At 41.6% G+C, this 14,039-nt stretch overlaps 1 protein-coding gene across 1 annotated transcript; it reads right to left on the bottom strand.

Moving 5' to 3' along the window:
• Positions 1-2,170: 2,170 nt before the first annotated feature.
• On the bottom strand, positions 2,171-13,786 carry SLC6A4 (solute carrier family 6 member 4). Its single transcript, XM_026047755.1, has 13 exons — positions 13,204-13,786; positions 12,372-12,506; positions 11,759-11,978; positions 11,191-11,329; positions 10,671-10,805; positions 8,733-8,836; positions 8,076-8,203; positions 7,569-7,681; positions 6,667-6,798; positions 5,386-5,485; positions 5,022-5,122; positions 3,645-3,812; positions 2,171-2,943 (listed from the first exon to the last, which is right to left on the bottom strand). The coding sequence occupies exons 1-13, from the start codon at positions 13,664-13,666 to the stop codon at positions 2,869-2,871; spliced, it is 2,013 nt and encodes a 670-aa protein (XP_025903540.1). The 5' UTR covers positions 13,667-13,786; the 3' UTR covers positions 2,171-2,868.
• Positions 13,787-14,039: the final 253 nt, after the last annotated feature.

The raw sequence follows: 14,039 nt of genomic DNA, 5'->3' as shown, positions 1-14,039 counted from the left end.
ATGAAATTCCTCTTGTACACAGGTTCAGACTGGAGTGGATTGTGCCTGCTTGCATTAGGTTCACGTCATAACTAAAGTCTCCAGCTATCTTATCTGAAAAATTATTTTGACTATTTTTTTGCATTGTCTTGAGAATTTGACAGTGTATCCCCATCAGTTAATTAATATCTTTAATGCATTGTTCATACCTGGGATAAAATATCAGTTCAACTAAAGGCAAAAACAAGCCAGTTCACAGAGACCTGGAATGGAGTAAGTTTTCTGTGTGAGTTGATTGAATAACTAGACATTTACTCCTCACATGGAAGAGTTTGCTTCTACTGTTCTATCTAAACGACTGCAACGTGCATTGAATTTTCTGTTGCAATAGTATGAAAACAGGGTGTTTAACAGTGGGCCAAGGTTCAAACACCTACGGGAATACTCTGCTCTTTGTCAAAGAGGCCTTGGTGGTGTGGTAAACTGGACTACAYGTTCTGCTTTTTCTTGAAATTGAGTTTTATCTTGCCTTTTAAAAAATGAGATTATTCTTGTCCAGCATGAAACTTATTCTGAGAGATACACAAGACACTTTCAGCTGGATTATGAATATTAAATTTATTACAATAACAGTTTACAGTACAAGGCACATACTGATGACTTACAGTCAGCTTGCAACACTTGTAACTAAACAGCCACATAATTTAATACAGGTGGGTCATGTACAAGTTGGAGGGATACTTGGTTCTGTACAACTAAAATTCCAGTTTCATTCTTTACTGTTTGCTTCTAAGGCAAACGTGTTCCTAATTTACTCATTTCCTAAGTTCCCTTTTGGCTGCAGAATAGAGGGTGGGATTCTCTCATGTGGTGGGTAAGTGGAAGGTAAGTTRAGACATAAAAGAACTTGTTTGCCTCAAACCCTTTTACTTGCAGTGCAGCCCATTTGSTATCAATATAACTAGTATCTTTTAACAAAGGTTTATAGACTGCAGCTTGGGCTACCTCATCTTTTGTTAGTAATTTAGACAGAACAAATCATTGTCCCATTGGCTCTTTCCTTATTGGAAGTTGGGATTGAAATCCAAAGTTAAGTGAACTCAAGGGGGCAGCTGAGGCATTCCTCATAGGAGGTACCTGCACACMTAAGCAAAAGAGCCTGCTCAGAAGTCATGAGAATGTTTCAGTGTGTTTGCCTTCCAGAAACCACCTTCCTCTGGTGTGGGTAGTAGTTCTTTGCACCAATATAAACTTTTCAGAAGATTTCTTACTGCCTGCTGCTATGAATGCATATATAACACTGTTATTTTTAGCAGTACATCACCCAAGTAGACAGTGAAATACAAAAGAGACTGTTATGCTCTATTTTACTTTTCATAGATTGCTATAATATGTGGTAGAGTAAAAATACAATGCAAGTATTTATATAAATGGTGACTACTTAGTTTTATCTAAACTTCCACGTAACTGCAGCAAAACTGTGGTCTGAGTCTAAAGGGCAGTTACCAGTCTACTAGTCTAAAGGGCAGTTACCTTTGGAAGGCACATGTACAACATATAAAGAGATTTGTATGTGCATGGAACTGCCTCAAAATTTAATATAAACAATCAGTTTGATCAGAATCTATCCTGCTGAACTCAGTTTCTTATTAAAATAAATAAATCTKYTCTTCTTCAGCATGAAAACTAAATGTGTTCACTTTACACTATGCTAACAAATATTCCAAGCAAGTTTGTGGAGTTTGTTGAGAGTAGCTTTGTCAGCCAACCAAAGAGATTTCTCTAAGGCTTTAGTTCTGTGCAAAGAAACAACAGAAAAAGTCACAGGCTCCAGCAAATTTTAGTTCTGAAATGTAATYTAAAAGCAACAACAAACAAACCAAAGCAAAAAACAAAAAGAAAACAAAAACCCAGCTTTGAGAATCTACTTTTTGGCATCTGAACTCAAAATAATTGTTTCTTTGGGAATAAATATTAAGTCTGTCAGTACGATGATATTGTGACTATGTAGCTTAGTTATGTGAACACTCTAGTAATTGCTAACAACTAACAAATGTTTGTCAAGTTCCCCATGATAAGTTTTTGCTTGATTTGGTCTGAAGGAAAGTGAAAAGGATTTAATGCTTCAAAACCTACATTACAAAAAAAATATATAGTTTTTTTTGGTAGTATTTGCTGTGCCAAAGAAAACTAGCAGGAACTGTTATCRTCTACAAAGTGCAGGAAATGGAAAGGAGGATAAAGTCACCAAGTGGGTTTGCTGCTGTACACAGAGATGTACATAGTGCTGTACTCCACAACAAGCCGAGGGATCGAAGGATTTACCAATTTTCTTTTTAGTTTATAAAACCCCGTCTCACTTGGATACGTATGGCTATCAGAAATATTTGGCTATCAGAAATATTTTTGTATTTTTCCGTGTAGTTTGAGCAGTTAGAACCTTAGAAGCGAATACGACATGGCCCAGTACAGACGATCACACTGCCTAAGATACAGGAGTTCTGCCACAGACTTGCAATTCTAAATCTAATCCCACCTGCTGATCCTCATCCTATAGTGCCTTATGCAGTCACACATACTTGCAAACAGCCCCGGGGGGTCCGTGCATGGAATAAGGGTATTCTCATGCATACAGACATCCTCATGGTTTTAAAATAAGGAGGTTCTTCAGGGAATACAGTGTATTTAGAAGTGCAGAGCAGATCTGGTTGAATTGCTTGGATGTACGTGCTGGAGGCATCGTGTTTCCTACTGCCTGTTGTCAGTGGCAGCCTCCATGACAAACTCCTCCAGTTGTTGTCTCAGCTGGAAACATAATTCCTTGGAGCAGAGAGCATGGGCAAAGTTAAATTTTATCCTCTCYCTCTCTCCTGCAGAAAATAGGTTGACTTAAACTGCATTCATGCGGATGTCTCCAAATGGAATTTCTGTGGCTGTTTCTGGAGTAATGCTTTTCAGAATACGCTGTCAGAAAGAAACGAACATTAGAAAATGATTGATTTTAGAGGTAGTATATTACATAACAGGGCTTTGATGGGATATATGATAAAACTATGACTGAGTTATGCCTCTTTAATGACCACACAAAGATGTTTCAGGCTCATGTTATCTCAGCGCTATGAAAACAGAGTGCTGTAGAAGCTCACTGTTATTTATTAATTATCTGTGACAGATACTTTGGGATGCATAGTAGATGGATTTTGTATTAATGTTTAGAATTTTGTAGCTTACTTGAATACCCTAAACCACTTGTATATATTCTCTTTGAGATTATATTTACGTAAAACTTCTAACTCCCAAAATATCATCAGAGGCTACAATAGACTTASGACAGAGAAACCTTAATAAATGTGGAAGAGAAAACCAAATTTGTTCTGATAAACACACTTGAATCATTTAGTTGATTCTGTGTTGTGTGTGATCTCTAAAGAAAACCTCCAGAGCTTAAAAAATAATCTAGTTTAATGTTTGGTGTGAATATGTGAATGGCCATACCRCGGCCTGGGATATTGCTGTGTTGCTCAGTGAGCTGTCAGCTGACTAGGAGCAAAGTGGCAATAATCCTCAGGTCCCAAGGCCTCGGACCCTGGAAAGAGCCACAAACTATGTTTGTAGGACTCTTCTTCTTCCCAACAGTCAAATAATCTGCAGAACATCTCGGGTACCTCTTTAAGTGATCCTGGAGTGATGATCAGCCGGTAAACCATGTAGATGGGAATGCAGATGACAGAGGAGGTTCCTATGCAATAACCCACTACTGTGGTCCAGTAGGGATAACTATAATCAAAAAGTCGTAACKCAGGAGGATTGGACAGAAAGCTGCAAGTGACAAACTGGAAGGGGAAAAAAAAACCCCATAAATACATGCATCTTGATGGCACTCACTGCTATTTTAGGGAATTCTCTGCCCCCAACCTAGCATTGAGCTTCAGCATATCACCAAACCCGTTACTGAACAGAACAAAGTCAAATTTCCTGTACGGATTGTGTATTCCATAAATATACTGATGGTTTTTGTCTTTACATTAAACATTAAAAAGAAGGTGCAGGCCCAAGCTCTTAAAGCAGGAAGAAAGGGTTAGATGGAGAAAATCGTATTAATCAAGACTGGTGTGTAGAAATTCATGCAGTTGAGTCCCGTGACTTGATTCCAACTAAAACTTTTCCTCCTGAAAGGCATCATTTTTTAGCTGTTTGTTTGTACTTTCCTTATTTTAATTCAGTTTCTACTGAGAATACAAACAACTTTGCCTAGTAACCACATCACCAAAGCTGTATTCTTCTCTGTTTGTTTTATTGTTTTAGGATCACAAAGACAACAGTAGTATAAAAATTATTTGTGGTGACACACATCTATTTATAGCCCTTTTTTTTTTTTTGATGGGTAATAAAATCAGGTAAACACATTAATCATTACAACAGTGTTTGGAATTCAGTATGTAGGCGTTAAGTCTACATTCTGGGCATTATAAACTCCATCGTGACCTGCTCTGCTCTCACCAAGGCTAGTAACAATAAAAGACAGTATGAGCTAATTTGGAATCAGGAAATGAACACTTTGTGTTAAAATGGTATCAATAATACTGCCAAGTTAAACACTGGGACAGTATTTCCAATTATCAATTACAGATTTCTAAAGGTTGTCATTAGCTGCTGTGAGTTTTAAGTGGGATATTCTAAAGTTGTCTGTCAGCAGTTACTGGGACAGTAAATATTTAGTTATCATCTTATTTTTCTTCCCCTGACAGTATGTTTCATCATCAATATTGGCTCATTTTGGTGAAGTAAATATAAAAGTAACAAAGGAAAGTTGCTTTGTTCACTGAGGGGGTTGCTGAGAACCTGTTCTTGTTTATCCAGATAGTTTATCTACAAAAAACCTTAAAATACTGCCTTAATAACTACACCTACCAGCATTTCATTGGATTTCTCACCAYCTGAGGATCTTTGGCTTAACCTCACGAACAATTTTTGTAATGAACTGGTTAGGAACTGCATTGCCCACCAGTAATTGTCTTGTGCTGCGTGTAGGGCAAACTCACCAGAAGGAAGATGGGGCTAATTGCCACCCAGCAAACCCGCCAGTACCAGCCAGGGGCAAAGCCCAGCATTTCTTTGACATCGCTGCAGAACTGGGTGATACCTGTGGGTACAGCAGAGAGTTTTTCTTAAGCAGGTGAACGACACACAGCGGATAAATCTAGAAAGCAGGGTGAAAGACTCTCCTGTCCCTATAGCCCTTGATGACATGAAATCCTTAATTATTCCAAGTTAGGCCTCGCGTTACTTTTGGATGTCACTGTGCTCCTACCAGAGAGCATTAAATGATTGTCGGGCAATACATGAACTTATTCTGAGACATCAGGGGCCCTGTGTGCAGGAGCGGAGCGGGGACAGGACGCTCACCGTAGAACCAGGCCACGGCGACCGCCTCCAGGAACACCACTGTGAGGACCGCCGGCCCCGTGGCGTATTCCTCAAAGAGCTTCACCACGTACGCGCCTCCCTAGGAAGGAAATGAAGCGATGAGCAGGTTGGAGCTCCCCAACCACGGCAGTTCTGTGATGCTGCAGTTCCTGACTGGCCCAGAGCGCTCRTGGACGTGCGCTGAAGTGAGGGCTGACACTTCATGGCTGTTCGTGGCCGGGAAAGCCCTGAGAGCGCCGCTGATCCGCGGGTGCTCCCTCCATCCCTCCCTCCCTGCAGACGTGTTTCTGCCACACAGAAAGGCTGAATCTGAATCTGCTGGCAGCTCCAGCGAGATTTTAGCAAACAGATGGGATTTGATGGGTCTCTGCTTTTTGCCTGCCTTCTGGAACGACATCCTACCTCTCCAGCCTGAGCTGTTGCTGCTGAACAGAAAACCAGGAGGGTTTTACTTGGGAGTAAAACCTCCCAAGGCTTTTACTTGGCAGTAAAACCCTAAGCTAAGGGTTTTCCTAAGATAAGGACTTTAATGAGCTAAGGAGGAGAGTGTTGGATCTCAGAGAGGCACTAGGCCTCCTGTTAGAATAAATGCTTTAAATGAGAGGGAGTTGTGCATAAATGAGTAGTGGAATGTGAAATGCGATAGGAAAGTGAAATTTTTTTTTCCATGTCCCTTATGATAATTCCAGTTTCTGCTTGTTATGAAAATGAAATCCCACAAGTGATGGAGGGGCTATTTAGGTGTGCCTGAGCCATGCTTTCTGGCCCGCCTTGGTGGGGAAGATGCAGGAATTTAACTGCTAGAAATTTCCAGAGAACACCCCAGCCATTTCTAACAGCTAAATTTGGCCAGTTCTTTTTTAAACTTGGATTGTGTTCAAACACAGGGAAAGTGAAAATGACGCTTTGTAAAATCTGCAGGCAGCTTTGTAGCTTTGGAGAAAAAGAAGTAACCCATGCCTGAAATTCAGAAGGTTGCCTGCTTAAAGGCTTAGCAGTTTGAGCAGAGGTKGAGTCATTTACGATGTACAGCGCATCAGAGTTCTGCTGAATTGCAACACAGTCATTTTGCAATACATTTCCTAGCGAGGAGTACTGCTTGCACTCCTTCCAAATAACAGTTTTCTAATGCATAAAGAAAACAGCCTGGAGATTTAGTCTGACTTCCTGAAATACTACTCTGAAAAATCTATTATCCCCGCTATGTAATTTGCAGGAAACTGCCAGTAAGTGAAGCTTGCGAGTGGGTAAGATACTTACAAATGTCAGGGTTGCTAGTGACCCCAAAAAGCAAACGATGGTCAATCCAAGGACAAACAATTCTCTGCGTTTGCTCCAGACGTGTGGGAATTCATCAAGTACTCCAGTAATCACTCCTTCTAGTCCTGCAAACTGAAAAGAATGGGAAAATCAATAGAAAAGAGAGGAGTCTTAAGAAAGAACTTCAAAGCACTGAGACACTCGCTGGTGTTTTACTCTGCCTATAAAGCTGGGTTGGCTGTTGTTCGTATTTCAGAGTTTTTACTTCTTTAAGGCAAGTTTATGGGAAGTGCTTATCATCTGGGAAGTACTCTAACACCAGTAATAAGATTATGATAAGCAGTAGATGACTCAGTAAAAGCACGGTTGTGCCATCAGCTGAGCTGAGCCATCCTGCAAGGAGCAGACTCCCAATGCGAGGCATGTAAGAACAGCCTCACATGGCAAAGCTTTTTAGAACATCTTTTCGGAATGCTGCTGAGAAAGCTCCCTCCAGTTTCTCTCTCCTAAATCTAGTTAGTATGAAAAACCATCCAGAATGAAGTCATTAATTTATAAGTTGACAATTACGAGACAGAAGGAACCTGGAAGGATGCGTTCAACCAGTAGATTATGAATCGAGTGCTCTGTGCTGTGTTCCCAGGTTTGCTACAGATTGTCACACTGCGACAAATYACTTAATTTTGTCTAGCCTCTGTTTCTCCAACTTTGGAAGTGCATTAAGAGTTGCTGTCTTACAAAACGCGCAAGGAGACTAATGTTGCTATTCTGCTTTAACACCCTTTAATCACAGCACAGGGTTTTTAATTCTCTTTCTTCTGATGTTTGTTGGGATACAGCCTTACACCAAGTGCTGCTCWTCCATCGTGCCAGATCTGCTCGCCCAGGTGCTCTCTACTCACCGTGCTGTCTAATCCCAGCGTGAGTAACATCAGGAAGAATATGATGGCAAAGAAGGTCGAGGCAGGCATGTTTGCAATGGCCTCGGCATAAGTAATGAAGAGAAGACTGGGTCCTGATTTTAAAATGGAGAATTGGAGAGAGCTGTTAGCCCAGGTGTGTTGTGAAGACRACAGGCTGAAATGTTTCACTGCCCCGTGTTGCCCTAATGGAAAGCTGCATCCCCCAGGCTGTTCTATGGCGTGCAGTTATAAGCAGGTTTGCTAAGTTGGATGCAGAATATTGTCCCTATACAAAGATTTTTAGCTCTGCTATATATTTATACCAGTGCCTTTGCCATAAAACACTGCCATATTCTGAATTATATATCAGATATTTTGTGTAATTTGGGTCACTTGCACAACCTGAGTTTAGCTGTCCCAGCCCTGCCTTTTTAATAACTCAGTAGTTAGAAAGCAAATGCCTCTCTCAGCCCAAAACATCATAGAAGATACAAAAAAGGAGCCTACCAGCGTCTTTGGCAACCTCGGATACATCTTCGTTCCTCATCTCCGCCATGTATCCAAGCACAGTGAAAATGACAAATCCCGACACAAAACTGGTCAGGCAGTTCACGGTACTGGTAACCAGAGCATCTCTGCAACAGAAGACCTAACTCATATCAGGGGCTGGGCATCTGCTGGAAAGGATTGTTTATTGACACATAGGTTGAGTTTTTGATCTCAACAGACCCCTGCAGAAGCTAGAGGAGTGCAGTGAAAAGAACAAGCAGCACGAATGGGAAAAAAGAAAACTTTTTTTTTCATGTTACTTAGAAAAGAGCCCTTAAGAAAATAAGGCATAAATGAAAATTACATCTCAGGATTCCGAAGTCATTCTCTAACTGACTGCAGAGATGAAGTAATTTGATTGTTTGGCASTGGAGTAGTCTATTTATGTAAGTTTTTGCAGTTTACTCTCATTGCTATAATTGGCAGAGATGATCACCCCAACAGAGGAGAACRTTTCAAAATGCAGGTTCTTAGAACAAAATTTTTGTTCCATTACACTTTTATCCAATTTATATGTATAGAGACGTGGCAGCTTTATGTCCTTCACCAACACTCTTTCATAAATAGCCACACTTACATTTTAGTAACTCAATTTTAGAATAAGGTAGAACTCACTGGTAGCAGTTGTTATGGAATTTGTTGTAGCTYGCATAAGCCAACAGGACTCCAAAACCTGGACCAAGGGAGAAAAAGATCTGAGCTGCTGCATCCACCCAAACCTGAAAGACAAAGATCAGAAAAATAGCATTAAACAGACTGAAGTTGCTTGGCAGATTGAGAATATCAGTGGGTCTACAAAACTGTATTTCACTAGTCTGTCCCTATCCTCGTCTTAGGCTAAACCATTTTATTAGGCATATGTGTTGAAGTATATTTTTCTATAGATCTGTGAGAGGTCTAAATATCCACTTTACTTGTAGTGTCTTTGCTGTGCTTATTTTCACTGCTGATGTAATTAGCATTTGTCTCARCAGAATTTCACCATAGGAAGAAATGATACTGCAGTTCCCTGTGCAGCATTGCAGATGCTCAGGGAGAGCTTCACTTCTGACGGTATCTTACATTAATTCACAGTGATTTGCCTGTAGTGAGGTTACAGCTCTTGCAATATAGAGGGAGCTTCCTGAGCATGATTTTGCAATGGGTTTGTCCTGTCTTTCTTCCTCCAAACTCTGCTCTGCGCAATAATCCGTCGTTTGGCCGTGTGGACGTGTTGACCAGGCTGGGCAGTCATTGATTGCTGCCCAGTTTTTCGCTGGACTTAAAAAATATATTTGACAGTATGGATAGAGCTCGAGTTCTGAGGACTCAGTTCAACTCCGGTGAAGCCCTGACAGATACAAGTGTGATCATTTTGTTATGAAGATCCTTTTGTACTTGAAAAGTGGCCATAGCTTTAATGAGTGGTGTTTCTGAAGTACTAATATCAGTTCTTTCTGAAGGTGAAAGTCCTCATTTATTTATCCCCCTTTGATTGATACATGGAGTTCACTGCATCTCATTTCTAATATTCTCATTTGTCGTGTGAGGCCATCCTGTACCATCCACATAGAGCCCTGTCATCATCCAGCACACAGATTGCAATCTGCTGTCCTCACTTCAGAAACATCCAATACAATATCAATGCCCTTTATTGCTTTTTCAGAAGATGTGGTCCCCCTTTGGAGATGCTGCTTTATCAGCGACTGGTGTCTTTTCATTTCCTCTTCATTCAAAACTCTCCATATCAGCTGGGCAGCAGCAGACTTGCAAACATTAGAATTTTTAATCTTATTTGTAGTATTTATTGCTTTGGGCTTTTTCTGTTATCCTCCCCTCTACAGTCTTTTATATGCAGTGAAGTAAATGTAGCCTTGAGCCTGACGCGCTGCTTATCATCCACACTGTTCAAAGCTAAATCAGATAGCGCAGRTATTTTGGCTTTTTGGTTAGCCGAGTCTTCTCCTGACTCCTCTTTGCAGATCTTGGTGGTATAGGCAAGCCYGACTCCTTTATTCCTTCTGCACATWCATCTGCAYGTGTCCACTCAGTATTTGAGTGGGGCATCGGCTGGTGCTAGAGGCTTCCTCGGGGTTTGTCCGCTGAAGTTGGTCACGAGATGGACATCTTCCCAGTTTGGCTCTGGTAACCTGCACTGTTCGACTGCAGGCAACACGTTCACTCACCAGCCTGCTGATAGACACCCCAGGGTGTGGGGTGGGAAAGGCCACCCGAGTGTGATGATCCTTTCACAGCCAGGGTGCTGCTCATGCAGRTGTTAGAGGTTCGAAAACTTAGTTTGCGCTGTGTGAGTATCATAGCAGGAGGGCTGTATTGCAGCGGGGTTTAAATGTTAAATTGCGTAAATGAGAGCATGAAGTTCGTCTTTTAAGTCTTGCTAAGATTTATTCATGCTCTATATAGATATAGAGATATATGCACTGTTATACACACCCATATATATGTAAGTGTGTGTGTGTGTGTGTGTGTGTGTGTGTGTGTGTGTGTGTGTGAAGTGAATCTCTTCCCTTCTGCAGTGTTTTTGTTTTGGTTGGTGTGTTTGCTTGGTTTTACCTCGGTGGCCAGCAGTTTCTGCCAGTCAGGCTTCAGGTAGTAGAGGACCCCTCTCCAGGCGCCAGGCAGCGTTGCACCTCTCACGAGCAGGATGAAGAGGATGACGTACGGGAAGGTGGCTGTCACCCATACCACCTGCGAGGGAACACACCGAGGGAGAGCRCGTGTGCCACGGGTAGAAAACTAACACTTGATAACAAGAATCATGTATTAAATCATAATCCTTAGCATTTATAGCAGCTTCATGTGAAGTTGTCAAAGCTCTGTAAGCGAGCAGTTGGTGCTACATAACCAGGCTATATCTGGGCAGGGTTGTTGCCACTGCAGGACAGTGGCATAACTAGTTGTTATATAATATTTAGGAGACAATAGCAGGCACTCTGTGCTAAGTGCTTCCCAAATACAAGAATATGCAATCCCTGCCCTGAAGACAATCTAGGAAAACTTTCTGCCACAATAATCGGCTCCTTCAGAACTGCTGCAAAACTGTATTATACCAAGTGGTTTTTATTGCATTCACCTTGCCAGATGTTTTGACCCCTTTCCAGATGCTGAAGTATACAATGGTGAAGATTAACAATAAACAGAGGGTCAGTTGCCAGCTAATGCCCCCCAGGTCATCCAGCCCATTGGACCTATGCACCTGTAGAACTTGGCGGCTGAAAGAGGAAAGAAAAGCACAATATAGATTTTTTTGTAACAAATACTCATGTTAAGTGTTCTTTGAGCAGTTGTTCCCAAACTGTGGTCTGAGCATTACTAATGTACCTGAAGCCTTGTAAGTAGTGTTCAGAGCCATATTATTTTTGATTTTTTTTAATTAGAGCTTTATATTAATAGTACACCAGTAATAATAAATGATGGGAGTTGTTAATAGAAAATATGGGAACCCCTGCTCTACAATGGAAAATTAGAGTAACTGCCCCCCATACTCCTAGACTTACATACAGCTGTTACTTTTAGCTATTTGAMTAGTTTAGAGTAACTAAAACCATTATTAACTACCCCTTCTGCCCCTCCAGAGGAAAAGCTTGCTACATAGTCTGCCATTCTGTCTCATGTCACTGTCTCCACTTACATGCACTTACGTATAAAATTCTTCTGCAGGAGAGATGGAGTGTGGGGCCCAGCTGACGTTGTCCTTGCTGAAGTAGTTAGTGCAGTTGCCTGTATTCCARGCATTTGTGCAGCTGGTCCAGGGCAGCTCCGATGTGAAGGAGGATATGAGGTAGTAAAAGGCCCAAGCCATAATGGTATTGTAGTAGGAGGCTACGTAAAGATCTATTACACAGATGGCAAAGCCAATTCCTAGTAAGGTAGGAAATAGTTACATGAGAGTGAGTGTGCATGCCATTTTTAGGGCTAGAAAGAGAAGGAATTGGTTATTCACGTCATCTGTGATTAGGAACTGTCCCAGGCATCCCTGAAGAAGGTACACATACCCTGTCAAGTGTCTGTAACACTGGAATTTCTTGTGTCTTCAAAGAGACACAATTGGATGCTCCAATTGCATCCTTAATCAAGACAGCAAATGCTGATATAGTCTTTTCATCTGTTCCTAAAATGTGGAATTTAGGAATACAAATCTTCCACCACAGTAAAAAGCAAAGACAAAAACAGGGAGAACAAGCAAATAGAGCAGGTCACTCTAAAAGACTCCCTGGTAGGATAGCAATTGAGAGAGAGATTTTCCGTCATTACCTTTGAATATAGGACAAATTTTTCTCCAAATTGAAATGCACCCATTCCTGTGGTACTGTCCTAGCGCTAGCTCCATGTAGAAGAGAGGAATACCTCCAAAGATGGCCATAATTGTGTAAGGGATGAGGAATGCTCCTGCAAGAAAGCAAGCAGGTGATTACAGCTTTTCATAGTAGTTCTCTTGCCCATAGTGTCAACACTCCATAAACAGCAGCTCTTTCTATCCCACAGGGAAAATGCATATACTCTCCCTGACCAGTGTGCCGTGCTGAATTACCATGGGATTTCTCATAGGAGTATCCACTTAGCTGTGAGAATAAGACAGAAGACTCACGTGAAACTTCTCACATTTCTGTAGCAAGTGTGCCCAAGATTCACAAAGTCTGTGCTCTCCCTTGGGTACAAACTGTGAGACAGGATGGATGCAAAATATAATTTCTTTGGTAAAATGCATATGTACATCATGGAGAGAAAAGTCTTCCCTTTTCAAGCTCTCAATTAGATTTTATATTGGCTGAAACGTAGTGAGCATTCCTACCAAGTGTCTGACATGTTGATTACTTTGATTTTAACTACTCCTGATGTCAGAGTTTCAATCTCTTTATTCTACACCTAACCAACTCGCGGTTTCTACCTGCGCTAATTTTTATATCTAGCTAAATAATTTCTAGYTATCCTGTTTCAGTATTCAGGCTTTTCAATCTGCTTGAAAAATTAGTAATTTTCCCATAAACATCCATCATTTATGTTATTACAATGAGCCACAAAGCTCCTCCATTTATAAGCAAGGAAGCTCAGTATTAAGGAACAGCATATAGAACTGATGACTGACCTCCTCCGTTTTGATAGCATATATAAGGAAATCTCCACACATTTCCCAGATCCACTGCATACCCGATGACAGAGAGCAGAAAGTCGATTTTTTTGCTCCAGGTCTCTCTGTCTTCCAGCTCCATCAGCTGCTGCTGGCCTTCTGCTCCACACGTGGTGGACGTGGTGGTCGTAGTGGTGGTGGTGGCTGCTGGGGCAGTGCACTGGGCATCTTCTGCATCTCCCATTGCATTGCAAGGAACGGAGCTCTGCACCCCGGAATAACCATTGGAGATCTGAGCTGCCTCCCCTTTGTCTCCCTGGCTGGGGTGGACTCTGTTCCCATCCTCCATTAGGCGCAGGGCAGATTTAGGGTTTCTGACCAGAAGTCCGTTCTCTTTACAGTCTTCTCCTTCATTGCAGTCTGAGACATCTTTCTTGGAAGTCAGGGGCTGGGTCTCACTACTTGGTGCCTTTTTTTCCATTTTCCCAGGAGATTTATCCTTCTCAATTGCAGACAGACAGCAACAGAGTCCCCTTGTGGCTTGCTTCCCCACACTTTATTCCCAGTGCTCTTAGATTTTCCCTTCCATGTTTAAATCCGCTGGACAGTAGGCGCGAACACCATCTAAGAGGTCAAAAAACAGTTTTAAAATGCATCATAGGGCTTGTCAATGCGGGTAACTTCCAAGGTACAACCACCACAGATTAAGTGATTGAAATACACAATTATTTGGAAATAAGCAGCTGCCGCAACATGCAATCTGTATCATTTAGCAGATAGCTGAACTCCGAGGGAGCTACAAAGAAAGCCGGCGGGGAGGAGGTAACCTCTCCCTCTGCCTGCACACCTGGCCA

Source organism: Nothoprocta perdicaria, unplaced genomic scaffold (assembly GCF_003342845.1).
Source record: "Nothoprocta perdicaria isolate Ctin4 unplaced genomic scaffold, notPer1 scaffold_50, whole genome shotgun sequence".
NCBI lineage: Eukaryota > Metazoa > Chordata > Aves > Tinamiformes > Tinamidae > Nothoprocta > Nothoprocta perdicaria.
The sequence above is the reverse complement of the archived record's forward strand: the minus strand, read 5'-3'. Positions and strand labels throughout refer to the sequence as shown.